Source organism: Branchiostoma floridae, chromosome 6 (assembly GCF_000003815.2).
Source record: "Branchiostoma floridae strain S238N-H82 chromosome 6, Bfl_VNyyK, whole genome shotgun sequence".
Taxonomy (NCBI): domain Eukaryota; kingdom Metazoa; phylum Chordata; class Leptocardii; order Amphioxiformes; family Branchiostomatidae; genus Branchiostoma; species Branchiostoma floridae.
Window position 1 is genome coordinate 4,945,734 of NC_049984.1, and position 25,485 is coordinate 4,971,218.

Genomic DNA, 25,485 nt, shown 5'->3' on the forward strand with positions numbered 1-25,485 from the left:
TACCTCATTTCAGACCATACCCGAAGGTTATTTGCAAAAAAGTACTAACAGCAGTGCACAGAATTATGTACTTAATAATTCGTTTAATAATATCGCGCATTAATATCTACTCGATCTGGAAGTCACTTTTCCATCCTAAAGACTAAACTGCACACTCTCTAATCTCCAAGAAGACCCTACGGTAGCGTAAGATGGTATCAAAAGCTGCCAGAGAAGTGAAGCCGGCCTAGGATAATCTCCAAGCAGATCCTACGGTAGCATATGATAGGATAGTATCAAACGCTGATAGAGAAGTGAAGCCGGCCTAGGAGTGTGTTTGGCTACCGGTAGGATCTGCTTGGAGATTAATACTCTCGAGTCTCGACAATTGATGTGACCAGAAAATTTATTTCATTGTCTACATTGTCTAATCTTGCATCGAGCGAATTTAGAACGTTCATTTAGAACGTTATCATTGGCTGCCTACCTTGGATGTTCCTCTCGGGCGGTCGTACTCTGAGGACACGGAGGGGCGGAACTCCTGCGGCAGGTAGTGGTACTGCACCGCCGTGTGACACGCCTCCTTCAGCCCGGGAAAACAGGAGTCGTTTGCCAGGGTTGGGTTCGTCAACATGTCTCTCGGAATCAGCCCAAACCGCACGTTACTCAACAGCGAGGCGGTGTACTGACCTCTCTCTCCCGGAAGGTGGCGCACCCAACGCAGCACCGCTTCCAGAACGGCGAACTCGCTCGGCGCACAGAGGTCGTCTCTCTCCAGCATCGCCCCCAGCCACTCGGCGCTCGCGAGTTCGATAGTATCTTTCAGCTCCATCATAGAGCAGAAGTTCCTCGCGAAGAGGTGCAGCAGGTCGTCCTGGAAGCCTGACAAGTCCGGGTATTTCTCCGCGTACGCCGTCAGCTTCCAGAAATACTTCTTCAAGGTCGCCGCTTCGCTCTCCATCATGGCGGACTTGACGAAGTCGCAGCATTTCTTCAGCGCAGCGGGCGCCTGTTGGAAACGGTTACACAAATTTGTCGTTCAAACTAGACGAAATATGCAAAATGAAACAATCTTGTGACGTGTATAGCAAGAACTTCTATAGAACGAAAGATGTTCAATCTATGAACCTTCCTGGTTCTAGAGGTGCGATAGAACTTCATTGGTTCTATAGTGGTTCTATAGAACTTCATAGGTTCTATGGAAGTTCTATAGAATCTCATTGGTTCTACAAAGGTTCTACGGAGATTGTGTAGAACCTCCTGGGTTCTATAGAGGTTCTATAGAGGTTCTACAGAACATCCTGGTATATGTAAATCATCTAAAAGCAGATGTATGGCATGATTGTCACTTTCGTTGGGAAGTTTTGTACTTATAATATTTAATGGTCTGAAATAATACGTGCATCACAATATTCATCAGGGCAACATAAGGTATACATCATAACAACTATAACGTCACATACAAACATCAGGATGCAAATAAAGCAACTTAGCTTACATTATATGTAAGTATATTTAACGCTATATGGATAAATTAACACATTGGTTAGTATGTATCAACTTCTCTGCTTAAAGAAGAGGCCCGGCAGGTGACCAGCTGTACCTGTATATGGTCTGCCGCCGCCAGCGTCTCCAGCACGTTCTCCCGCGTCAGGCCCAGGTCGGAGGACGGGTCGTAGGCGTACTGGAGAAGACGTGACGTCACTTCTGACGTCACGCTGTCGTCATGCAGGTACACCACGTCAGACGACGCCTCCTGCCACTGCGGACCGTCAAACATCGTCCGGAAAAACTCGCTGAAGACCACCAGGACGGCTTTGTGCGCCTGACGGAGAGAGTGACAAAAGCACCATTAAAATACTTGAGCAAATAATCCCAACTGGACTGGAAATAGATAATCATTCGTTTGCAACGATTTAACTTAAAATCGCAGCGGCAAAAATAACAGTAACTTGCAACCGTTTTATACAGGTAGTCTTGATTAAATTATATTTCATGAGTATACCCGCCAATTCTATACTTTCCATGGAACTACATTTAGGATTGAAAATGATTCTGGTATGTTGTGCTATGCAACTAATCTCCAAGCAGATCCTACAGTGCCATAAGGTAGTATCAAAGTTGGCCAAGGAGTATAGCCGGCCAAAGGGAGTCAGACTGGCACCGGTAGCATATACACTCCTAGGCCGGCTTCACTCCTATGTCAGCTTTTGTTTTGATCTCCAAGCAGATCCTACGGTAGCATAAGATTATCTTATGCTACCGTAGGATCCGCTTGGAGATTAGCATACAACCCTAAAAGTACGTCAGATCCAGTTTACAAAATCATGACGATAGAGCTAAATTTTCTTCAGCGGTTCAACGTTTTTATTCTAAGTTACCTGAAACTTGCGATGCCCGTCCACGATGAGGGTGACGTCCGTTAGTGTCCCGTGTTCCAGGAGGGACTTGAGGTTGAACAGCGGATGCCGCTCGGTGACAGACATGGTACGTTCTGACTGTGGGTCCCCCGCAGACCCGGCGTTTTACTTGGGGTCAGGCCACAGCAAGTAAATCTTATGGATGACATCACCGCGCTCATTTATTTTTGTCTGACATTGAAAACAACAACTACAAGAATATCCTCTCCGAATATGCTGAACATGACGGAAAACTGGTACCAGAATGACGAATATAATTTAATCAGGTTGGTAGGTCATAGGACATAAGAGTTTTCTTTTACCAAAATGGGAAAATGTGTCGTGTGGTAGCCTTGATTGTACTTATAGAGGTGACACTAGTGAGGTACATATGGCCATGACTGTAACGTTAGTACTGTAGAATGAAGTGAAACTAGTTGATAGTAAAAGTGGTACCAATGCTCTATGATAGTTGTCAACTATAGCTAGGTAGGTGGTGCCAGTGTACCGCAGTAGTGTCACTTTGTGCACCTCTTGAACACAGAAAGTAAAGACTTGTTGGCTGTGATACCATTTTTTGTCGCTTTGAATTCTTCAATGGTCACAACGTTTATGGTGTCCATTTCGAAAATCTAACCATCTTGTTTTGTTTTGTTTTGTTTTCACCCACCTTGTTTTTTCGCCCTCTCACTTTCGACTAAGAGTCTGTAGAGGATGTCATCCGTAGGATTTACTTGCTGTGGCCTAAGCCTAAACAGGGACAATCTTGAACCTTAGTAAGGACACGTCTAGTTTCCAAACAGAGAAATACAGGCTGCATTCGTCAAGGCCGCTTGAAATACGACGCGACGAGATGTCATGAAGGTATGGAGAATGTCCCGGAAACTAGGCGCATTTCTTTGGCGATAGAAATAGAAAAGGGACGTTATGATGACACACGTACACGTACAGGCCACTCAGAGACGATGTGCTGGGTGAAATAAAGGTGTTGAAGATAAAAACCGCTTCTTGTTGACATGTCATGTCCCTGTTGTATATTGAAAACAAACAAAAGATAAGGAATGTGGTTTCATGTAAAACTACTATATATCGCTTTTTTTATGAATCATGTTTTGCCTTCATGGCCTTACACTTAGGTCAGTATATTGCAATGGTTTACACAAAGGACATCGTACTATATGTGTGTATTTCAGATCAGACGCAAACATTTGATTCACGGTATGTAGATATTGCCTCCTGTGCGTTCTGTTCATCATTCGTTTAAACTCATTATGCTATTTCCTTTCCCTGTGGATTACAACAACGTAGATATTAGACTTCTCATTCAGAACTGCTTGCTACACACTTAAGTTCTGCAATAAATTTGACGTGGTAACTTGAGGCAAGTTCAAGTTTATTAGTTTACACTATCAACTGCGTTGACAGTCGCACCAAATTCTGTTCTTCTGCACCCCTAACTACATGCAATTAAAGGGTAGGTATGTTGATAATCCTTGATTTGACAAATTGGGCTCTTCCAGCGGGCAAACGAAAACTAAGCATGTTTTAAACTAATCCGAGAGAATGATTGTCTCCGAATATGGGACATAATTTATTGGTAAACAATATCAAGTTTCGACATGATGACCTTGTGGGATCTTTGTCCTCTTTTAAGGACAAATTCTGGACGTGAAATTATTTACCTCGTATGCTTCTTTTGTTTTTTGGGGGGCGAGTTCATCACTGATACAAGTACAAGCCTAATGACTATTTTGAGCATGCGTGTGGTTTCTTCACAAAATTGAGAATGTTTCTTCACAAAATTGAGAATGTCACACAGAATATTTCATCAGTTGGTTTATCTGAATCGTTGGCGATAGAGCAGATGATTAAATGTTTTGCGTCATCACAACTTCCAATATCGTGTCTGTCTATGTAGGTTAAGTACCTCAGGTTGTCATGATTCAACCTTCCAACGATATCAAGAAGCCATCTCGCAGTTTCTGCAGGCCACGGATTGCTGGGAGGCAAAACATTAAGGACCATCAGAAGAGAACAACATCCAAATGGCCAGCACGTGGCTGTTCTCTTGCTTTTTGTAAGATTTTGTGGTGTTCTAGTTTTGTGTCATGGACCTCTTTTAGAGTATTTAACGGGCCCAAGGGAAGACTTTAATGCAATATGGTCAGAGTGTAAAAATGGAGATGAACAGTTGAACACGTTAGAGGGTTTTGTTCAGTATTTGATTGAGATTGACATTGAGAATTAACGATATCACACATATGTATTCAAAGATGAAACGTTAGCTACGCGCCCGTTATTCTGAGGCAAATATGACCGTAGAATCTTGGCGTCGTATTTGGTCTATACTTCATGAGTAAAAAGCCCACAGATACTCTGATAGATGTGCAATGCTCTTATCAGACAGACAGGCAGACAAGGCAAAATTTCTTTATTCAAGTTGTAACCAAAACAACACACTGTGGTCACTAGGCAGCGTGGCTGGTATCGTAGCCACAGACATATAAATATACAATACAAATGAACATGTATTGTATATTTGATGCCTCAATTTTTACGGAGTAATGTAGGGCACAGTTTGTCTGTCAGTCAGTCAGTCTGTCTGTTTGTACATGTATTGCATACCCGATACACTACCTCGTGGCGTAACACGCCAGGTTTGTACTGAAGAGTACAAGCTGCATATCCGGACAGATTTATTTGATTCACCCAAACATGGGACCGCGTGGCGCGGCGGCAGAATGTTCGGCCCGTGACCGAGAGGTTGTGGGTTCGAATCAATAGATGTAGTGCCCTTGTGTCACCGATCTTGCGCCCTTGGGAAAGGCACTTTACATGACTTTCCTCACTTTACTCAGGTGACAATGAGTACCTAGCTTCGGCTAGGGCCGTCCCTCGGATAGGACGTTAAATGGAGGTCCAGTGTCTGGGGAGAGCCACACCTCAAGCACGTTAAGGAACCCACTACACTTATCGAAAATATTGGTCCATCCCGGTGTGAGTGGTTCAAAACCTACAGAACCTTGGCCGCACCTGGGGCAATTACTGTCGTATTGAGGTCACCTGAGTGGCGTCGAAAGGCAGTTCGCTCCAGACACCTGCGATTTAGCCCCGCCTATTTTAAGCTCCTCGCAATTCAGCCCCTGGCTGCGAAGAGAGAGTAGTCGGCCCACCCAATAACAATAACAACAACAACAATATGATTGTTCTTCCCAAGGGCAACACATCGGGACCTGACAGTGATTCGAACACAGTAACTCCAGGTTTTGTTTGTTTTGCATACCCGGTAAACCACCTTAAGGCGTAACACTCCAGGTTTGTACTGAACAGTACAAGCTGCATATCCGGACAGAATTTTAATATCTGATCCACCCACACTGGGAAGGACCCCTACTCTTTGCGGTAAGTGTGGCGGTTCTTTAACGTGCTAGAGGTGTGGCTCTCCTCAAACACGGGACCTCCATTTAAGTCCTATCCGAGGGACGGCCCTAACCGAAGCTAGGTACTCATTTTCACCTGAGTGAAGTGATGAAAGTCGTGTAAAGTGTCTTTCCCAAGGACACAAGATCGGTGACACATCGACGGTTTCGAACCCAGAACCTCTGGGTTGTGAATCGAACACGTTGTCGATTGGTTCTGTGTCAACAACCCTAATCACGAGGTCACTGTCCTCCCTAGAGACAAGTGTTAGACACGTGTTAGGATTACCCACCAACGCTAACAGAAAATGAATGCAAAATCATCTCCCATGACTTTACTTGTTGGTCTTTGGTTCGAAAAGGGCCATTTTATTTTCGGAGGTAAATGTATATGTTGATCTGTAGATATCGAAAAAGAAGACGTTTGAACGCACTTGGCTGTTGCGTTTGGCAACATGCCATCGCTCTAACGTATGATGTCACGGCAGAACCAGAAAAAAACATGTCTTATGTTCACATCTACGTGTGCGCTGCCTAGTTGGACCTTGCCTGCAACATCTAAATCCTCAAGCTCCGATTGAAGTAGGTCTCTTTAGTACTCATTTTGTTCTGATCGAAGAACTAAAACTAGTAAAGACATTTTATAAAGCTTGTAGCACAGTTTATTGTTGAATTTCCGCCACAAAAATGTGGTTACCAACGTTTTGAACATGTACAAAGTTTGCACTCTCTACCGGTAGCTCATGCGATGGCCTCACAAAGAAGCCATGCGTTTCTCAAGTTCACACCACGTCTTTGTCATGTTTCCCTCAAATTGGAAGCCTTTTTTCAAAAGATCTTTAACAACCTAATAATGGAGTTTGGGGGTTGCCACGTTTGAAACTAGGTCGCATAGCCTTATTCGGACAAGCAATAAATTTTGGTGGAAACTGGGTCGGACAAGCAGTAAATTTTTACGAGGCGTGACTGTTTGTGGCCTGTGAACTGACCCATCCAGTACCATGCATGCATGTATCTGTAAAAACACACGGCTCTGCTAAGCACCTCCTCTGTTGAAATCGTCGGTCACAAGTCTATCCTGAGCTTTGGAGGACCAAAAGATACAGCTGATCTGGAGTATTAAACCTGAGCTAAATGACTAGGAGAAAGGGCCATCCTGACCTTTGGTTGACCCTAAAAGACAAAGATTCCTATACCCTCAGGGTCATAAGTATTAGCCCCCCCCCCCACAACATCGTGTTGTAATGGTAGGTATATGACTTGATTCTGTGCCAATAGCGCTTTAAGCGTACATTATGCATACATCAAATTCTGATGCAAACATTAAAACATGTAAGAACCTTCCATTAATTAGGTATTTTACTTATAGCTCGCATAAATCTGCAACATAAATACAGCCACATACTTTGCATGGAAAGTCGGTAGAAACGCTCTATTTCATATTCGGTAAGCCTCGGAAGCAACCATTGCCATTTGCATGTTTCCCTCAAGCTAAGGGCACAACCCGCCGTACGTGCAACTGCGTGGTATCTACGTGCCAAAAGTGGGCAATCTTTTGGGATCCGTAAGTGGTAAGTACCGCCTCCGGTACGAAATGGTACGAAATCCAACGGATTTGGGAGCACACAGACACGCCGTAGAACTCTACGTGCATGTCGAACTTTCTCTGCCATCGGGCTGCGGACTCGCCCCTACTCGTACGAGCCAGTACGGGCGACGCGCGTTCCTCGTACAGCAAGTAAGGACACCGTGGGTTGTGCCCTTAGCTTTATTCATCGCAGCATTAAAACTATCACACGACTTACGGATTCTTTATCGCCCACAGCTTAACACTACCCAATACCATCGTCATGGCACTTACGGAGTTTATCCGGGCCGGAGAGGGGGTCTTCTTCGCCTTGATCGCTGCAGTTGGATTCTCGGTTTTCCCCATCCTGGCAAGAATGGCGGCTAACGCAGGTGTCCCTGACTTCCAGGTCGTCCTGGTGAACGAACTCACTAACGCGGCCGTCTTTCTTCCGTTATCGTTTATCTGTGGAGCACCAATCAGGGGGCAGAAACGCAAGCAGACGTGGAGTTTCATCGGTACTGGCGTTGTAAGAGTCTGTTCAACAACGATGACTGTGTTGTCGTACTTGTACATCCCCCCGGCTGCCACCATCGCCATCGGCAATGGCAGCAGTCCCCTCTTTGCCGTTGTTCTGTCCTGGTTGGTGCGAAAGGAGCGCGCTGGCTGGGTCAATATCGTCGGCATGGCGGTCCAAGTCACGGCAGTCGGGCTTGTAGCTGCCGGGACCCACCTGCGAACAACTGAGTTGACCGATCTGGTCAACTCTTCAGAGCAGTTACGGAACGTAACAGCAAACTTCACAGCAACCGCGGCGACCAACGCCGTCCAAACCAGCGCCACTCGTGACTACATCATCGGGATTGTCCTCGCTCTCGTCGGGACGCTGGGACTGGCCACGACAAACGTTCTCAGCAGAACCTTTCTTCAGAAAGCTCCCCAACTTAATGTTCTGGCTTACGTTGAGAGTCTAGGTTTTCTCCTGGTGTTCCCAGCAATGTACATATTCAACACGCCAAAGTGGAGCGTGGACGCTTATGTGGTTTGCCTGTTATCAGGTCAGGGTATTATGTACACCCTGTCCATAGCTTGTCTGTATCGCAGTTTGAAGCTACAGAAGGCTAGCACGGTGGAGATTTTGCGTGGACTGTCGGTGGCTTTAGCTTATGCTTTTCAGTACTTCGCACTTGGCGTTTTAGCATTATTAATGGAATATATCGGAGCTGCGATCATAATTGTTTCCATTGCCCTTGTGGCTGGACACAACTGGTACAAGAACTACAAAAGAGATACATACGAGGTTGAGACACAAGCGAAGTGTATCTATACTGTAAGCGACACAGTGGCGGCAAGTCAGGGTGTCTCAAATGCAGTTTCACTGAGTGGTTATGTTCACTATTAGACCGGAGACGCCTTTAGAATTTCAGATCAATTAGAAAAGGCAAATCTTATGACGTTGGACAACTATATAGTACATTCGCGATGTAACCTGATTATTTTATGCAGATCCCTGAAGTATACCAGAATGGCTTATGCGATTATACCATTACATTTATAATGGGGTAAATGGGAAATGGTTTGGGTTTTCAGAATTTTATGCAGAACCTCGAAGTATGCGATAGGCCGTAATGCAATTAGTTGGTTTCTACTGTATTAGCTTTGGTACTAAAAATATGACTCAATTGGCTCTTATGCAGAAGCAGGTAATCTAAAGGGTGTGTCCTTACAAGCCTCCTTTCAAGACTTTTATTTTTTTTGCGGGAGTGCATGATTTTCAACATGGGGTAAGGTTCTTTATGCTGGGTGAGGGAGTTTCGGTGGGTATTTCTTTTGATCATTTGTAAAATACTTCTATTCCATTAGTATACTTCACGTTATGATTTCAACTTATGTCTTTTTTTTTTGCTCAATTTTATTATGTATAATTAATGCGATTTAGTCCTGGGGGAGGCCCAAGAAAATCCACATAGGCTTTTGCCCAACCCCGCATGTACTTCAATTCTGTACATCAATTTGTTTTTAATCTATGTGACATATGGAAATAAATAAAGAACACTAAAGAACAAAAGAACGTCTGCGAAGAAAGTTATATGTGTGTCCTTATGTTATATCAACAAAGACAAAAACAGAATGGTTTCTGCACTTAATAAATGTTTCTTCAAAAGAACACTTCACAGTCTGACAATTTCTTCCATATAACATTTGCTACACTTCTGAATAGCAGTTACACGTCTGCCAAATGTGACTGCAAAGTCATTTTTATAGTTATGTTAATAGTACATTTCTATACTCTGGACATTACAAGCAATACATGGTCTATGCTCAAGACAAAAAAAAACAAATATACGTATAAGGCAAATATACGGCAAGGTATCAAGAACATGGAGCTTTTCCTGAAATAATGATCACCCTATTACAAGTATAACAGATGACACACACAAAGCCTTAAATGTAGGGGTAATTGAACACGTAAGGTTGGTTGAATTCACACATTGGTGGGAAGTTTGTATATCTGACATAGTTATAGTGCTCTATTTTATAACAATTACTGGAGTAAAGGCACAATGATTTCAGTCGTCAGATCATCATCAACATCACTCAAACCATCAAGTCAACATTCTGCAATCTGCATGTATCTCAAATATCACATTCTGTTGATTACATACATCCAAAAGTTTGCTACAAATTTGAAATATGTCTAACATTACAACAAGTACCACCGAAAACCTGTAAGCAGTTATGAAGAAAGAAAATTCTGTACATAAGTTTCCCAAAATATCTTTAGAAGGCACTTTTCGAGTTCAAGGCCACATTAAAGACACCATATGACTAATCACATGAAGCGAAAGTACATAAGTTCCCCCGCAAATATCTTTAGAAGGCACGTCTAAGATCAAGGGCACGTTGAAGACGTCATATGACTAATCACATGAAGCGAAAGTACATAAGTTCCCCCCCCAAGTATCTTCAGAAAGGTCAAGGTCACGTTGGAGACGCCATCTTGAATCACATGAATCGGAAGGTGGTTCCGGTGCGGATGACCTTGCCGTCCTCCTGAAGAAGATGTCCGCCCTCGTCAAACAGGTCTCGGGGCAGGTACTGGGGAACAACACACAAACAGGTAACTAGAAAGCCAACATTTGCTCGTCAGCAAATACAGCATATTTCAATCCATCCCCATCCCAATGCAAAAATGTACTGTTCCATACCAACCTTTTGCAGAAATGGACCTTTCCCAAAACATCATCCTGCTCCAAAATGGATTCTTCAAAAAAGCCCCCCACTAAGAATGTACTCTTCCTGAACATCCTTACCTATGCAAAATGGACTGGCCTATGTGACCCACAACCCATTTTTGGAACAACACACAAACATGTTAATGACTACGCAAAAACAAACTTTTCATCTTAAGCTCATATATAGCTTCTTACACCAGCCTGGAGGTTGACAGCATCCTCCAAGCGATGAGTGACAGGGACACTTGGGCTGCCATCTTAACTCGAGACCGGATGGTATCATTGCGTACCAAGGGTTATGGTAGTTGACTCTTGTGCTAATGAGTTTGAATCTCTATGTTAAACCCAATTTTCCCACTGGACTATGGTAAAAATGAGCATTTAGCTTTGGTTAGGAACGTCATCTTGACTTGTATGTAAAGCCAGAGGTCTCATATGTTATAAGGCAGCGACACCTTGAGCATGGCACACATTGAGCCACAGTCCATCCTTGTGTTGAGTGAATTGAATGTTGACATGTGGCAGCTTTGCTGATTTTTGCAACACAAACAAGCAAGAACATCACAAAGAAATAAAAACAAAGACTAACCCCCTCTGAAGCGGCCCTAATCGCGTCGTAGATAACCTGCGACTTCGCCGTGCGCGGCTTGTTGTTGGCCGACCACCATTTCATGATCTCCTGTGCTATCTCCTGGCGCCGTTTGCGCGCGGCGTCGCTCATGCCCGTAGTCAGGATGTTGATGTCGACCACGCCCGTGCTCGGGTCTGTGGCGGACTGTTTCAGCGCCTCGCGGTGGAGTCTGTCGGAGAATTAATGAAAGTGGTGTCATAGGTAATAGTCTTATCCTGTATATATGCAGATTATAATAGTGCAACTGTGGAATTTAAGACTGTGTTCATATATAGAAATATTTGTTTGTTTGTTCGTTCATTGAGACCCTTGTAGTGCCTAGTGGCACACAAAGGCCTGCAAGTTTCCTTGCGTAACAAGGTATATCTTTATACAAACATGTAGGTTGAGGTCATTAGCCCTTCCCCTATAAAAAAGATAAATCTATAATTTTTATATAGACTTGACACCTAGTTGCAGTCAAGTATTGTGCTGAGGAAGGTAACAAACGATCACTGACATGTTGGTTGTTATCCAATCATTTGCAAGGTGATGAAACTGTTCATTGAGATAGTTTCCATATAGCTGTGATTGTCTTGCTGTGGTTAAACAACAGAATAACAGATGGAAGACTACCTTTCCCATATTGGAGAACTTTGGTTGCAACACTACATTGTGTATATTAGGCATTGCAGACACACACACATGCATACACGCACGCACACACACACGTTATATGCAATTGTCTTTTTATGAATGGAAAATTTACCTTTTGGCCTCTTCAACATCAACCAACTCTACAACATTGGAAAACCTACAGTGGGAAAATGGGAGGGAAAGTAGTATAAGAACATCAAAAGATCTTCTGCAATATAAATTAGATGTACTTACAGAAGTTTCCAACTAACATGACATTTGGCAACAAGCCATAGTCAACTATTAGCCATAGATGGCAGAAAGAGCTAGGGGAATTTTTTTACAATAATCAACATGATCGCTTATTTTCTTTTGAACTTCCCATTGCCTCTCACGATTGAGTTTATGTACAAATGAAATTTATATAATTTTTTAAGAGTTCACATAGCAACTTATGATAACTAAACGACATTGAACTTCTCTAGTCATTTTAGATTTTCAGGTCTGAAAACGCACCTGATCTTGGCGTGTGCCTCTGCCAGGCGGATGAGCGACTCCAGCTGGCGCGGGTACGCCGACACGTTACCGTGCCCGCTGCCCAGCTTCCGCGCCTCCACATAAGCGTGGATGAACGCCTGGCTGGCTTCCTCGCTCATCTTGGGCTGGATGTTGGTCCTGGCGTAGCTGATGTAGTCTTTCAACAGGCTCATGTCCTGTTGGAATGTTAGGGATTGTGTTACAAAGTTTAAATTTTTCACTTTCTCGTGCACTCTACCCATCCTTTCATCCTTGGTCATGTCAGTGCTATCTTCTTGCTGCCCCCCTCATCCCACCAAAGGAATGAAGTATTTATGCTCTAGACATTAGTATATTCTACCATAGTCATCTGGGTTGTTCGAAGCCTATGGCTCCTGGCCAGGCTGTAGCATTGTGAATAGTAGACTGATACCCATTATGGGTATACAGCCAGGCAGTTATAAATCAGAAATAAAAGCCAGGACAGCTTGCTTGTTCAGACAGTAAAGTTAAGTCGAGTCGAGTCAGTGCACAAGACATTTGGGATGGAGTGGTATTGGTGTGCAAGTAACCGTCCGGTGTGCGTGCAGAAATATCCTGTGTCTGGGTGTCTCATTACTTCTTGTGAGGAACTCTTGTAGCGGAATTCCAAAAGAACCCAGGAGTTAACATCCTTTCACCTGAGCAGTTATGTAAAATCGTTTATGTTACTGACCATCTCGTCAGCTTGCTCCTCCTCCGGGCTCCTGTAGTACAGAGACACCAGGTGGTTCGCCAGACGACGGTCGAAGATCTCGTCTTGAGGGTCCAGAATCAGGAAGATCAGGTCAAACCTAAACAGAGACAGAAAAATCAAGTCTTAAGAACTTGTTTGTGTCACGGTGGCCAGGTAGTGAGTCAAGGAGTCAGGAGAGAGCCATAATATTTGTTAGAGATCAACTTTATTCTCTGCTCAATCAATCTGGACACGTCCTACCCCACAGCCGTCCCTCGCTCGAATCCTTCCCACGGCCCCGTGTCTCTTCTACGACCCCTCCACATATGGTCTCCACTACAGGGGTGATCACGCTGTCATCTCGTGACATTTGCAGTCTACTTTTCTTCCCTTTCTGTTTCCTACTGGCCTTTGCATGCCATCCCTTGCTTTATTTGATTTTCTTTATTGTTTGTTTGTTTGTTTTATTCAGATCTCAATTAGAGCATACATAATATTGTAACACTATTCTTCCTGGAGTCTTTGTGATCATGGCCATTGTTTTTTCTTTTGCAGCACCATCTTTGTTAGAAGCTTTCTTGACTTCATAATATATTCCAAATGTCAGAAGAACAAAGAACATGATCATACTTATATCTTTTCCCCTTCCCTAATTCTACTTACATGTGTACCTTGCTATTCCTATATCTTGCTAACTAATCCTTGAATCCTTTTCCTTATTGCTTACTCAAAATTACAACAGACAACAAAAGAGCACAGCCCTTCCCCCTACCTGGACAGCAGAGTGTGAGGAAGGTTCAGGTTTTCGATGATGTTCTTCTTCGGGTTCCACTGTGACTCCACGGGATTGGCGGCCGCCAGGATGGACGTACGCGCGTTCAGACTACAGATGATACCCGCCTTGGCGATGGACAACGTCTGCTGCTCCTGTTGGTAAAAACATCAATAAAAATACATCAATGAGGTTAGACTTCCAGGTGAAAATGTAGATGACAGATACTCAAGCAATTTCCAAACTCTGTGCAGTTGCTTAAGTAACTGTTATCTAGCAGATTAATAAAGATTGTTCACAAATATGCCAACATAGTGTGACTTTAGCTGGCATCAAATCATTTTCTTTCTAGCTTCAGTTTTAACAAATTTGAAGATGTCTGAGATATTGAATGGAGATCTTCACTATCCTCCTTCCCCTCCCCCCCAAATAGAATGTACAGCTGTCAACTGCTATGTTGGACAGTGACGTGGACGTAAAATGGAGGTTCCGTGTCTGGGGATAGCCATACCACATGCACGTTAAAGAACCCCAACACATGCGATGGTGTGGTGTGCGATGGAACAAACCATTCTGTTTGGAGTTGGTGATTCACTACAAATCACCCGGATGGAGGCCTGGCGAACCTTTGTGTTGTATCAGCCACATGGTGATTTACATCATTCACCATGCCCCAGGAGGAGATAGGAATAAAATGCCTATTGATACAGCATAACATGTTGTGCTGCCCCTACGGCTGATTAAAAATGGCTATGGGACTACTACTACTACTGCTATGTTGGCATCCGTACCTGTATTTCAGCAATGTGGCTCTTTTGTTTTGGGACTGAAATAACCAATATTTCGAATGTATGCTTACCATGACTTCGTGTAGGATAGAGCGGGTGCTTTCGCTCATCTTGTCAAACTCATCGATACAGCACACACCGTTGTCACTCAGCACCAGCGCTCCTCTGGAATTACACAAGGTAGTGTTAGCCTCATTTTTTTCACCTTGATGTTAAAACAAACTTACACAATATACAAAAAAGAACACCAAAATAGTGGGGATACTGTGAGTGAGTGTGAGGGATTGTGTACATGTACAAGTTAAATCCTTTATGTGTACCCATTTCTATAGACCTTTGACCATTACAGTAGGGGTGTACAATTGAGTTGCCAATAGGGTGCTTAAGTAGGCATAAAGTTTAATGCCTTTAAAAATATTATATTATAAAACACACGCTAAGAAGGGCGCACCCAGGGAAGCCACGACTACAAATACCAGCCCATCTTTGCCCATACCGACACATATAAAAACTCATTTTTTCCACTTACCATCCCTGAGTGGAACGCCCTGCCTGGCATGGTTGTAAGTGCTCCCAATGTTGAGCGCTTCCATGCCAGGCAGGCGGCCTGCCCGCCCTAACCCGGGACCTCAACTCCCCCCCTACGATGCCATTTTGGGGTATATATATATATGTAAATGTAGATGAACGACTTCTAATAAATGAAAGATGCGAGAGTTTCTCACGTTTGCAGCACGAGCTGCCTGGTCTCCGGGTCCTTGGTGATGTACGCGGTGAGCCCCACGGCGCTGGAGCCCTTCCCCGACGTGTACTGACTGCGGGGCATGATCTTGTACACGTACTGCAGCAGCTGGGACTTGCTGGTGCCGGGGTCGCCACACAGGAGCACGTTAATGTCCGACCTGAAATGAAAACTAAGTGTCAGCCAATATCTGAAGCTTAGATAGCACAATAGCTAAAATGGCAGAGTGTTTGCATTGAATTTGGCAGGCCGAGTCATACCAAAGACTTAAAAAATGGAACATACTGCTTTCTCTGCTCAGCAGTTAGCATTTGAGAAAGACTAAAGCGTTGGAAGGCGAACACACTTACCACTACAGCTGGACTAGCTATAGCTGTAGTGATTGCACAAAAAGTTGTGTCGCCCAGGGCTACAGAAACAGAGATGCCATATAATTTAGAGCTATATGGCATTTTTTTGCCAAGCACCCTGTGTCACCCCTTCACTTCTCGATAAGTATGTGGGGTTCTTTTAAGTAAAGATGTTTAAAGCTTGCTTTGCTATAGGGCTTCCGGCTTTACGTCAACATCCGAATTGACAAAGTCAATCCCACGCAACAAAAAAAGGAGAGACCTGAGAGGGGGTCAGACAGCATTTGGAACAGCTGACCTTCACATATAGCCGGCTATGTGTTGTTTGGGTTCTTAAATGCATTGGAGAAAACATGGTTGCAAGATATATCACTTTTGGTACTAGCTACAAAGTTGTTGACTCAGAATTTTACCTGAATTTCCCCCGCCCAGCCTCGGTGAAGTCCTTCTTGGTACCGCCGAACAGCTGACACAGGATGCCCTTCTTAATGTCCTCATTTTCATAGATGCTGGGGGCTGGTACACAGAAGAAAAAAAACAAACTTTTCTTGATCAACATTCAATATTTCATAACTGGAAAGTAAAACCAATCAGTAGTAACAGAATTCACAAAAAATACAAAATAATTACTGGGTTGCTTGTTGGGACAGACAAAAATTTAACCTAATCCTTCCCAAAAATCTGAACTTCAGTACATAAATTTATAAAAATGTGTTTTCATTAGCTAAAAACAACAGCTTTTACAAGGGAAATCAACACCATGGTCTCCCAAACAATGAGTGGGATGGAAAAAAATTTAAAATGTAGACAGCCCTGATTAATCATCAATCATCAATTTTTCCATGTCATACATTCTTGGTATAACTCAACAACTCCTCCTATCTGTTTTCACCAGTAACTGCAAGGAAAAGTACCTCTCTATCTTTGTGTTTCTTACCGAGCGCTCGAGCCAGGCGTTCGTAGATATCCCCCTGCTGCGACAGTTCCTTCAGCTCTGCCATTCGGTCCTCCGACATTTTCATACCTCTGTGAAACATCAAAATGAAGTAAGAACAATTCAGACACATTTCTTTAAATGTTTTTTTTTAATGGTATGAGGAGACTTTGTACAACCAACTACTGTAAATGCAGAAATGTTTGCGGTGGATTAATGTTCGCAGTTTTTGTGGTGACCACTTCGCCGCGAACTTAAAACCACCGCAAACAGTTTTCCATTATGGTATTAGACTGCAGTCTATGGTGTAACCGCGAACTTAAAACCATCGCGAAAAAGACTTTTCCCGCTACCGCGAAATTAAATCCCCGCGAACTTAAATGCATTTACAGTAACCCTCTAGTCAAAGAACAGCCAGTATCTTAGTCCTCCGACATTTTTGTACCTCTGTGAAACGTCAAAAAGCAGTGAGAACAGTTAAAACATACTAAAACATTCTATAAATCTTTTTTTCAATGGAAGTTGAGATAGGACAGCAAGGTGATCTTTGAAGGTTTTTGGTTTGAATCTCTACCAAGCTGCAATATTGGGTACTTCACACCTATTTCCTCACAAGACTCAGGTGAAAATGAATACTTAGTCCTCTCGGGTGGGATATAAAATGGGGCCCACATTTAAGGAGGGCCACATTTTTGAGCATGTTCAAGTTTCCACCACACTTACTTAAAAGACTTGGCGTCCTTCCTAGTGTGAGTGGATAAAACATTACAGCGAGTTCTAATACAACTTTTACATTTTGTGCTATGCCTGAAGGTTTTCTGCTGGTTTGGCAAAAGAAAGAAAGAAACAAACAGTTCCAAGATGGCGGTCTCACCCGTCTTTGTCCTCGGTGAGGCGCTTGGTGTCGAACTTGCGGAAGTGGATGACGTCGATGTGTGTCTTGTACACGGCCTTGACATTTCGCTGGCGAGGGTTGGGGCGGAGCGGGGTGGCGCGGTAGATACCGGTCACCATCACCCTGGAGTCAAACATGTCATTTTCTTTACTGCAAGAAGCCAGGGTTGAACAAGTCCACTAGTCCGATGTCCAGGGCAAGTGAAATTACTGATCGGGCAAGTGCATGTCCTACGCCACTTGTCCGATGGTTAAATTTACATTCTTCCGTGAGAGATTTCGATATATTTGTTACCTTTCACAGTCATAGCATCAAGCACTGGTCAACACAGAAAAATAGAGCCAACAATAAAAGAATTCCATTGATGGAATTGAAATACTTGTGAAAAGTTAATTTGGGCAAGTAAATTTTCTATGTACTTCCCACTCTACGAAGCACTGTTAATCTTCAGATAATCCTGGCAGCTTTATCTTCATAGTTTTTGTCTCAGCCACGCTTGGGATTGTGTTCTCGCCGCAAAAGCGCCACCCACATATAACGGTAAGAAGCAGAACTCCAGTTAGAGGCTCTGAAGAAGATGTCTGACAGCTATTGAAACGTTAGCTAAGGTGAGATTAACTTGTTGTGTAAAAGAGAACTCCGATATCCTTCAACAAGTCTATCAAGTACAAAACTGGGTACCTGTCTCCTGGCTGTACGCTGTCCACCAGGTCATTGTGAGCGTAAACCATGGTGGTGTTGGGGGTCTGGCCGGGGGGCATGTCATCTGGGGAACAAACAAGAAGGATCCAAGGTTAATTCAGACTACACAATCAAGTACTCCACCTTTCTGTTTTCTGAAGGATAACTAAAACATTATTCATCTATTTCATCAGCATCAGTATCTTGTAGTATATGTATTTGGGGACTTCTGTAGTTTGATTAATCTGTATAAGGTCGATAGGATATAAAACCTGCTTTCCAACAAGATCTCTTCGGTGTCACTGACGAAAGAACAATTGTCTCAAACATCTGACCGTTTCCAAAATCCTATCCAGTTACTTAAGTAGTTGCTATTTGACATATCTTATTACCTGGATGTCTAAGTTTCATCAACGTAATCTGTCACCAAACTACAAGCAATAATTATTGTAATGACAGCAACGCTGTATGGCTCAACTACTCTACCTATCTGTTTCTGCTGTATTACAGGGGGAAGTTACCTCTGGCGACTCCTGTAGCTTGACCAACTGCTTGTCACCAAACTGCGATCGATTGTGCACAATTCAACTATGCCACCTTTCTGTTTTCTTCTGTACTGCAGGACTTACCTGGTGACTCCTGTAGCTTGACAATCTGCTTGTCGCCGAACTGCGAGCGGTTGTGCACCAGTGCTATGCTGTGTACAGCTCAACTACACCACTTTTCTGTTTTCTGCTGTAAGCAGGAGGAAATCAAACTTACCTGCATTTTCTTTTGTGTTGCAACGGTACGTTTAACTTACCTGGCGACTCCTGAAGTTTGACCATCTGCTTGTCGCCGAACTGCGATCGATTGTGCACAACTCAACTATGCCACCTTTCTGTTTTCTTCTGTACTGCAGGACTTACCCGGAGACTCCTGTAACTTGACCATCTGCTTGTCGCCGAACTGCGAGCGATTGTGCACCAGCGCCATGCTGTGCTGCGTGCTGCAGTTGCGGCAGAGCGTGGGCTCGGCGATGCGCCCGCGGTCGATCTCCACGGTGCAGGTCCAGTGGCACACGTGGCAGCGGAAGAACGCCACCATCATCTCCGGAACCAGGTTTGATGTCCGGATGACCATCCCGCCGATCGTGATCAGCTGATCGATGTCTATCAAAAAAGAAGAAAGCTCTTTAAGTAAGCCCTGAACTTCCAGCAAAATCCCATCATGCTTATAGACAAAAAGAAAACTACTGCTATGTCCAATAGAGCCAGTTCCAGATGCAGGGTTATGAACCAAATTGAAGCAGGATAGGAGAGTACCTAGTTGAAAGCATGTACAGTATTAGAGTATAGGTAGGCCATTGTTTTGGTGCATGACCCCGGATCACCCCAGGAAAATCCAAGATGGCTGCCACATCTGAATGACTCATAAGTTTGTATCTACTACTACTAGGCCTACATGTACAAGACTACAGCTAGAGTTACATGTACTATTTTCTCCATGTAGATAACGTACCTTCAGGGTTGAGGTTCCTCATGTTGGTGGTTTTCTCCACGTTGTACGGGCGCACCTGCACCTGCTGCTCAAGGTTCGTGTCAGGAAACTTCTCCAGAAACAGCTCGTTCACGGCAACGTCAAACGTCGGGATGACTTCCTGAGATCGTATCAGAACACAAGGACGTTAGAGCTAGATTTGAACTCAACAGTGGGTTGTGATGTGTACTAAGTGAAAACTTCTCCAGAAACAGCTCATTCACGGCAACGTCAAACGTCAGATGACTTCCTGAGATCGTATTGGAACACAAGCGCATTAAAGCTACGTCAGGGCTCGAAATGCAGGTAAAATTGGAGCTGTGCAGGTATTTCTGATGTCTACCTGCACCTAACTTGCTCTGCTCCATGTACTTGGTTTTATGTCCTATGATGTAGGTGTGTGTGGATTGTTATTTGCTGCAATGACTTTTACCACCTATCAACTATAAAAGTGGTTCCTCAACAAATCTATTAAGATCCATACTTCCTAAATTCAGAGTTGTGCAGGTATGCAGAAAAAAGTATTTTGAGTCCTGTTAGAGCTATGTACTGGCTTTGCTGAGATTTAAACTCAACAATGGGATGTGAAGTAATAGTGAAAAATTCTCTAGAAACAGCTCGTTCACGGCTACGTCAAACGTCGGGATGACTTCCTGAGATCGTATAAGAACACAAGCACGTTAGAGCTATGTACAGAGCATTATCAGTTGCTGCTTATATCTGTTTTCAGTTGTTCCTCCTATATGGATTATAAGGATACCGTTAACTATGTCATTATCTGCTTCTTAAGATCATCAAAACTACAATATAAAGTTTATGTTTTTTACTGCTTTGATTCTTGTGTATGCATTGAGTTGGGAAAGTCACAAAACTGTAGGACTAAAACATAAATTGGATTTTTCCACCAGATTTCGATGTACATGTTATTTTCCCCAGTCATGGTATCAAACATTGGTCACCACAGAAAAATAGAGCCAATGATAAACAAATTGCTGGAACTAAAAAGACAGAATAATGTTATGTAACTTTTGGGGAAGTGAAAAGTTGGTTTGGGCAAATGAATCTTAGAAAACTTTTCCTGTAAAAAAATGAATTTTGCAAGATACTAGTACTAGAAGGAGTTTCCCTTACCTGTGGGTAGCAGATGAGCTGTCGGTACAGGTTGGCGTCAAACTCCTTCAGGTGACCACAGTTCACGTTCAGGAAGGGGTCGGCAGATATGGCAACCTGGAACGGACACAACGACAATTCTTATAAGATGAATAAGAATCAAACATCTCAGACATCCGTGAAATATTATAGATTTTCAGCCAGGCTTTGTTTATATTCACATAGTTCCCACATTATGCGGCATTTGCACAGACTTAATTCAGGTAGAGGTCTGCAGATATAGCAACGATTTTAACAAGATGAAGAAAGCAAACATCTCATACATCCATGACACATTGTAGATTTTAGGCCGCTATTTGTTCATATTTTCCACAGCACGTGGCATTGCACAGATTTAACTCAGAAAGGGGTCTGCAGACATAGCCATCTAGAACAGACACAATATTTTACAATACAAATTAGGAATCAAACATACATCTTAAACCTTTTGACCTTTGCAAAGTTAAGAAAGTGAGTACTTTATTCAAGAAAACACGTTAAGTGTCTTCCAACCCACCTCTTCCAGTTTCTGCATGTAGAGCGGCTGTTTGACATCGATGCCTTCCATCTCGTCCTCATCCAGAGAAGGAACCACGTACTGCGCCAGGAAGCGCTTGAACTTGTCCTTGCAGTGGCTGACCACCACGTCCGTGCCCCAGATCACCAGCTGAGGGCCGCTGGGCTGGTCGCTGGTCACCGCGCCCGACGGCTCCGTCCCATCAGGCGGACCCTGTGTGTAACAGACAGAAAACATCATCATCATCATCATTAGTCATCCTCTGAGGTGCAACAAGTGACGTTTGTCTTCCAGAACAGTCTGTCTTCATCCCTGTGAGAAGTTACAGACCATCTAGACCAGTTTCTGACTCAATGTTCTTCAAAGTTAGCCTTGGGCAACCAACACGTTTCTTAGAGTTTTCAGGCTGGCTCTTTACTACGAGCCACATGGCCGGCAAGGAGTAGTCAGCATTTGGTAATGATCCATAACTACAAACAATGATGCAAAATACTGATATTCTTAGTCTTAGATCCAAGCTGATTGTGTTGATATACCCGATCCCTTGATCTCAGGAGTTAAGTTGGGTCAGTGCTTGAATGGGAGACCACCAAGGAAGACTGGATGCTGCAGCCGGGTCATACCAAATGGTAAAATGGTACATACTTCTTTCTCTGTTGTTAAGATGAAGAGTATGGAAGCTAAACACACTACGCTACCTGTGGACTAGCCCCCCTGCTGTAGTGCTTGCACCTATGTGCACAAAATGGTGACTCAATATCAATAGGAAAAACAGAGAGATAATCAAATTCTTGACACATTACAGACACAAAATGGTGACTCAACAGAGATCCATCAATTAAAGATAAATTAAACAAAATATCACTGACAGCATTAACTGACAGCCTATGACTCTGTTCACTGTGAACAAAATTATCAAAATGAATAGATAAATATATCTACCTGGGCTTCGGATGCCAGATTGACCTCCCTCCTCTTGCGTTCGCTCCTGATATCGGCACGCACGCGGGATCTTGGCGTACCCGCACTATAAAAATGGTCAAGGATTGGGCAAAACATGTGTGGACACTGTATCATCATCATGATGAAATGTTCCTTAAGTAAGCGGCACCAAGCCGACCCACTGGCGACCTCTTTGGCAGACAACTAGATTGTAGCAGCAGCATGTTGGTGTCTGTGATAAACATACGCTGCAATCCAACATGGCGCAATGATATCAAATGAAAAACCTGTATACACTGAAGTCCTTATTTCACTATCAGTATTTCAAACATTGCCAACATTTTCAAATGCTTCATTTGCATAAAAAGGATACACACTGCCCCTGGGTGTGCTGCCCACTCGAGAGCTGGGGGTGCCATAGTTCAGGGGTGAACTCAGGTCAATCTCACTCGCAGCTGGAAAACACAGAAGAAAAAACACATTTTCATCTACTTAGATTTTTCATGAAATTCACAAACCATAAAATATAGCTTTGTGCTTTTAAAACCAACCAAGGAAATCTGGACCCAATGTACAGAACCTCCCATGTCAATGTGAATAGCCTCAAGTGTTTTTACTTCAAGCAGACTTTCCACAGCAAATTTCCTCCCACATTCCTTTCCTAGATTGAGAAACTCATTCTACTGCAATTTATTCTTCAGCAATCTCTGGCGGCTCCTCTGTACATAGCTATAATATTTCTGGGATATTTTAAAATGCTGTCTTGTACATATTCTATGTTTTTCACGTTTGTCTTATGGGCTGGTGAGTGCCTGAAATAAAGAATAAATTAAGAAGTCTGCGAAAGAGGCTAAAAAACAAGAACTATATGTGGTAATGTGGACTTACCTGCTCCAGCACGCGAGGCGGCAGGGCTGGAGAACAGCGACACACTATAGTATTCTTATATTCACTAGTGATATGTCTAAGTCCAGGGGGGACCTTGAAAGCAATTGCAACTTTTCCTAATTATAAATCTAAACTTAAGACATTTTAAACATTCAGTTAGTCAGTCAGTCGAGGACATCATCAGATGCCAACTCGGGAAGCATGCTGGACCCTCCTTCTCTACTCCTCCCTATCCTTCATCAGTGAACTTAGTTCATTAAAAAACAATAGCTTTAGTTCCATTACAAGTCTACAAAGGGGGCTTAAAAAACAAGAACCATTTGAAGACTTACCTGCTCCAGCGCGCGAGGCTGCGGGGCTTGAGAACAGCGATGTGTCGTGCACGTTCTGACGCTGCTCCTGCGAGGGGGGCGACGACGGCAGAGGGGCGAGCCCCCCGCTCGGGGAGGAGTCCAGCGGTGCAGGCTGGGAAGGCGGGGACGACGGTTCCGTACTGCGGGTACTACGAGTGCTGCGCCGGGAAGCTGCGAGGGTTAGAAGTTGTTACAGTTGGTTTGAGTTGAGGAGACCGGTGCAATGGCCAAGTGGGCAGAGAATTTTGGAAAGAGTATGGCAGTTGCACACACACTACTGCCAGCGGACTAGCCCCCTGCTGTAGTGATTGCACAAGGTTGTGTGGCCCAGGGCTACTGAAACAGAGATGGGTGCCGCCCTATGTGCCATTAGGCGCGGGAAGGACTTTGATAGTTGGTTTAGGTAACATCTTGTCATTTTAAATCACACTTGCAAATTTCGTGGGCAAATGGTCACGTGACTAGCACTAATGTCAAACGTAACTTGATTTTCATACAAACTTTAGAATAACCTCCATTTCATTACAATTTCTACTAAAATTGGTAATGTTTCAATAGTAAAAATAAACGTAAAATCTAGGGATTTGACCCCCAGGACTTGTCAGATTCTGCTACTTGGTCAACGACCACAATGCCACCATGGCGTGATCTTGTGAATACTCACGCGTATCGTCTCCCCCTCTGCCCCTCTTCTGTGCACCCCTGCGGCTCGGTGTGCTTCTCGGTGAAGACATCTTGTAGATGAGATCAGGAAAACTGTAACGATTCAACAACCAATAAGAAAACATAAGAGTGTCACACCTGGGCCACGATAATGACATGGGCGGTCTGGACCAGGTAATACTAATAACTTGTCAACCAACAAGAAAAAATAAGAGAATACAGCCCGTGTCACGCTGTTCTTGAACCAAATGGACAGAATTTTTTTCTTTGCCCATTTTGTTTGTTTGAATTGACATGTTGAACATCAATGTCACATTTTTTTGTCTTTTTTTGCAATTAACTTGTTTCCTCAAGTTTGCATGATATCTATCAAATAAACACAGGGTGTTCTGTATATCGCGCTCGGTCCCGGCCTTCCTGTGGGTCATGTCCTACTATAATTTGGGTGGGCAGAACAGAACTTGTGTTGTATTATACATATACTATTGGTACTAATACAAATAATCTATAGATAAACAATATATATATGAGGTATAAATGAGGTAATAAAAATATGATATGATGACTCCATCAGTTGGCCATTTAAAAAAAAATCAAACTGGAAAGGAACTCAAAAGGAAATTTTACTAAAAAGAATGGCAATTCAGCATATTTTCATGTCTGTGAAAATTTATAATAATTTTTTTCTGGAAGTTTATGAAGGAAACAAAAATGGCCAGCCTTCTTTATTTTTCCAATATAAATACACGGATGAAAGGAATACGCTACAAAATCAATGAACACAAGAAAATCCTGCGTATCACATTGGGTTAGACTACGTTGATATCGAGGTACTGAAATCTGAAAATTTGAAATTTCAAGTTGCTTTACAAAAGGTAGGTCGCCATATATTTTTTCGTCCATGCGACCGCCACATTCGCCTGCCAACCACGCAAAAACTATTCACTCGAAACACACGCAATTTTCGCAGTGGATCCTTTACACATTCATGAACATATGATAGAGATATTGTACGACAAATGTCCTTACCTGGCGGATAAATTCACACACTAAACGTGGTACGAATCTTGGAAGTCTTTCTTCTCTGTTCTCCCAGCCCGCGAATTTAAATCACGTGTGCAAATTTCGCGGGAAAATGGTCACGTGATTAGTATTTAGGTCAAAGGTAGCGCAATTTTCATAAAAACTTTAGAATAAGCTGTATTTCATTACACAA

The 25,485-nt window shown here is 43.3% G+C and overlaps 3 protein-coding genes across 3 annotated transcripts; 1 reads left to right on the forward strand and 2 right to left on the reverse strand.

The window, feature by feature from the left end:
• Window positions 1–451: 451 nt before the first annotated feature.
• On the reverse strand, window positions 452–2,465 carry LOC118417521 (kelch-like protein 15). Its single transcript, XM_035823105.1, has 3 exons — window positions 2,361–2,465; window positions 1,583–1,804; window positions 452–988 (listed from the first exon to the last, which is right to left on the reverse strand). The coding sequence occupies exons 1-3, from the start codon at window positions 2,463–2,465 to the stop codon at window positions 452–454; spliced, it is 864 nt and encodes a 287-aa protein (XP_035678998.1).
• Window positions 2,466–6,292: 3,827 nt separating this feature from the next.
• LOC118417715 lies at window positions 6,293–9,706 on the forward strand. Its single transcript, XM_035823383.1, has 2 exons — window positions 6,293–6,379; window positions 7,623–9,706. The coding sequence occupies exon 2, from the start codon at window positions 7,648–7,650 to the stop codon at window positions 8,764–8,766; it is 1,119 nt and encodes a 372-aa protein (XP_035679276.1). The 5' UTR covers window positions 6,293–6,379; window positions 7,623–7,647; the 3' UTR covers window positions 8,767–9,706.
• LOC118417713 (DNA replication licensing factor mcm4-A-like) lies at window positions 9,524–25,401 on the reverse strand. Its single transcript, XM_035823382.1, has 21 exons — window positions 25,299–25,401; window positions 24,271–24,362; window positions 23,586–23,777; window positions 22,739–22,820; window positions 22,366–22,450; window positions 21,424–21,636; window positions 20,889–20,984; window positions 19,740–19,878; window positions 19,148–19,390; window positions 18,240–18,324; window positions 17,538–17,681; window positions 16,667–16,755; window positions 16,143–16,245; window positions 15,363–15,539; window positions 14,709–14,802; window positions 13,850–14,004; window positions 13,078–13,195; window positions 12,363–12,559; window positions 11,980–12,024; window positions 11,190–11,400; window positions 9,524–10,463 (listed from the first exon to the last, which is right to left on the reverse strand). The coding sequence occupies exons 2-21, from the start codon at window positions 24,338–24,340 to the stop codon at window positions 10,371–10,373; spliced, it is 2,631 nt and encodes an 876-aa protein (XP_035679275.1). The 5' UTR covers window positions 24,341–24,362; window positions 25,299–25,401; the 3' UTR covers window positions 9,524–10,370.
• Window positions 25,402–25,485: the final 84 nt, after the last annotated feature.

What these genes read in the sequence shown, in the direction of transcription:
- LOC118417521 (XM_035823105.1), bottom strand. Translation starts at nt 2,465, where the DNA reads ATGTCTGTCACCGAGCGGCATCCGCTGTTCAACCTCAAGTCCCTCCTG. An exon ending in ACGGGCATCGCAAGTTTCAG is followed by an intron (nt 1,805 to 2,360) that starts GTAACTTAGAAT and finishes TCTCTCCGTCAG; the next exon opens with GCGCACAAAGCCGTCCTGGT. An exon ending in CGGCGGCAGACCATATACAG is followed by an intron (nt 989 to 1,582) that starts GTACAGCTGGTC and finishes CGTTTCCAACAG; the next exon opens with GCGCCCGCTGCGCTGAAGAA.
- LOC118417715 (XM_035823383.1), top strand. Translation starts at nt 7,648, where the DNA reads ATGGCACTTACGGAGTTTATCCGGGCCGGAGAGGGGGTCTTCTTCGCC.
- LOC118417713 (XM_035823382.1), bottom strand. Translation starts at nt 24,340, where the DNA reads ATGTCTTCACCGAGAAGCACACCGAGCCGCAGGGGTGCACAGAAGAGG. An exon ending in CCTCACACTCTGCTGTCCAG is followed by an intron (nt 13,196 to 13,849) that starts GTAGGGGGAAGG and finishes GTCTCTGTTTAG; the next exon opens with GTTTGACCTGATCTTCCTGA. An exon ending in TTAGGGCCGCTTCAGAGGGG is followed by an intron (nt 10,464 to 11,189) that starts GTTAGTCTTTGT and finishes GTTGTTCCCCAG; the next exon opens with TACCTGCCCCGAGACCTGTT.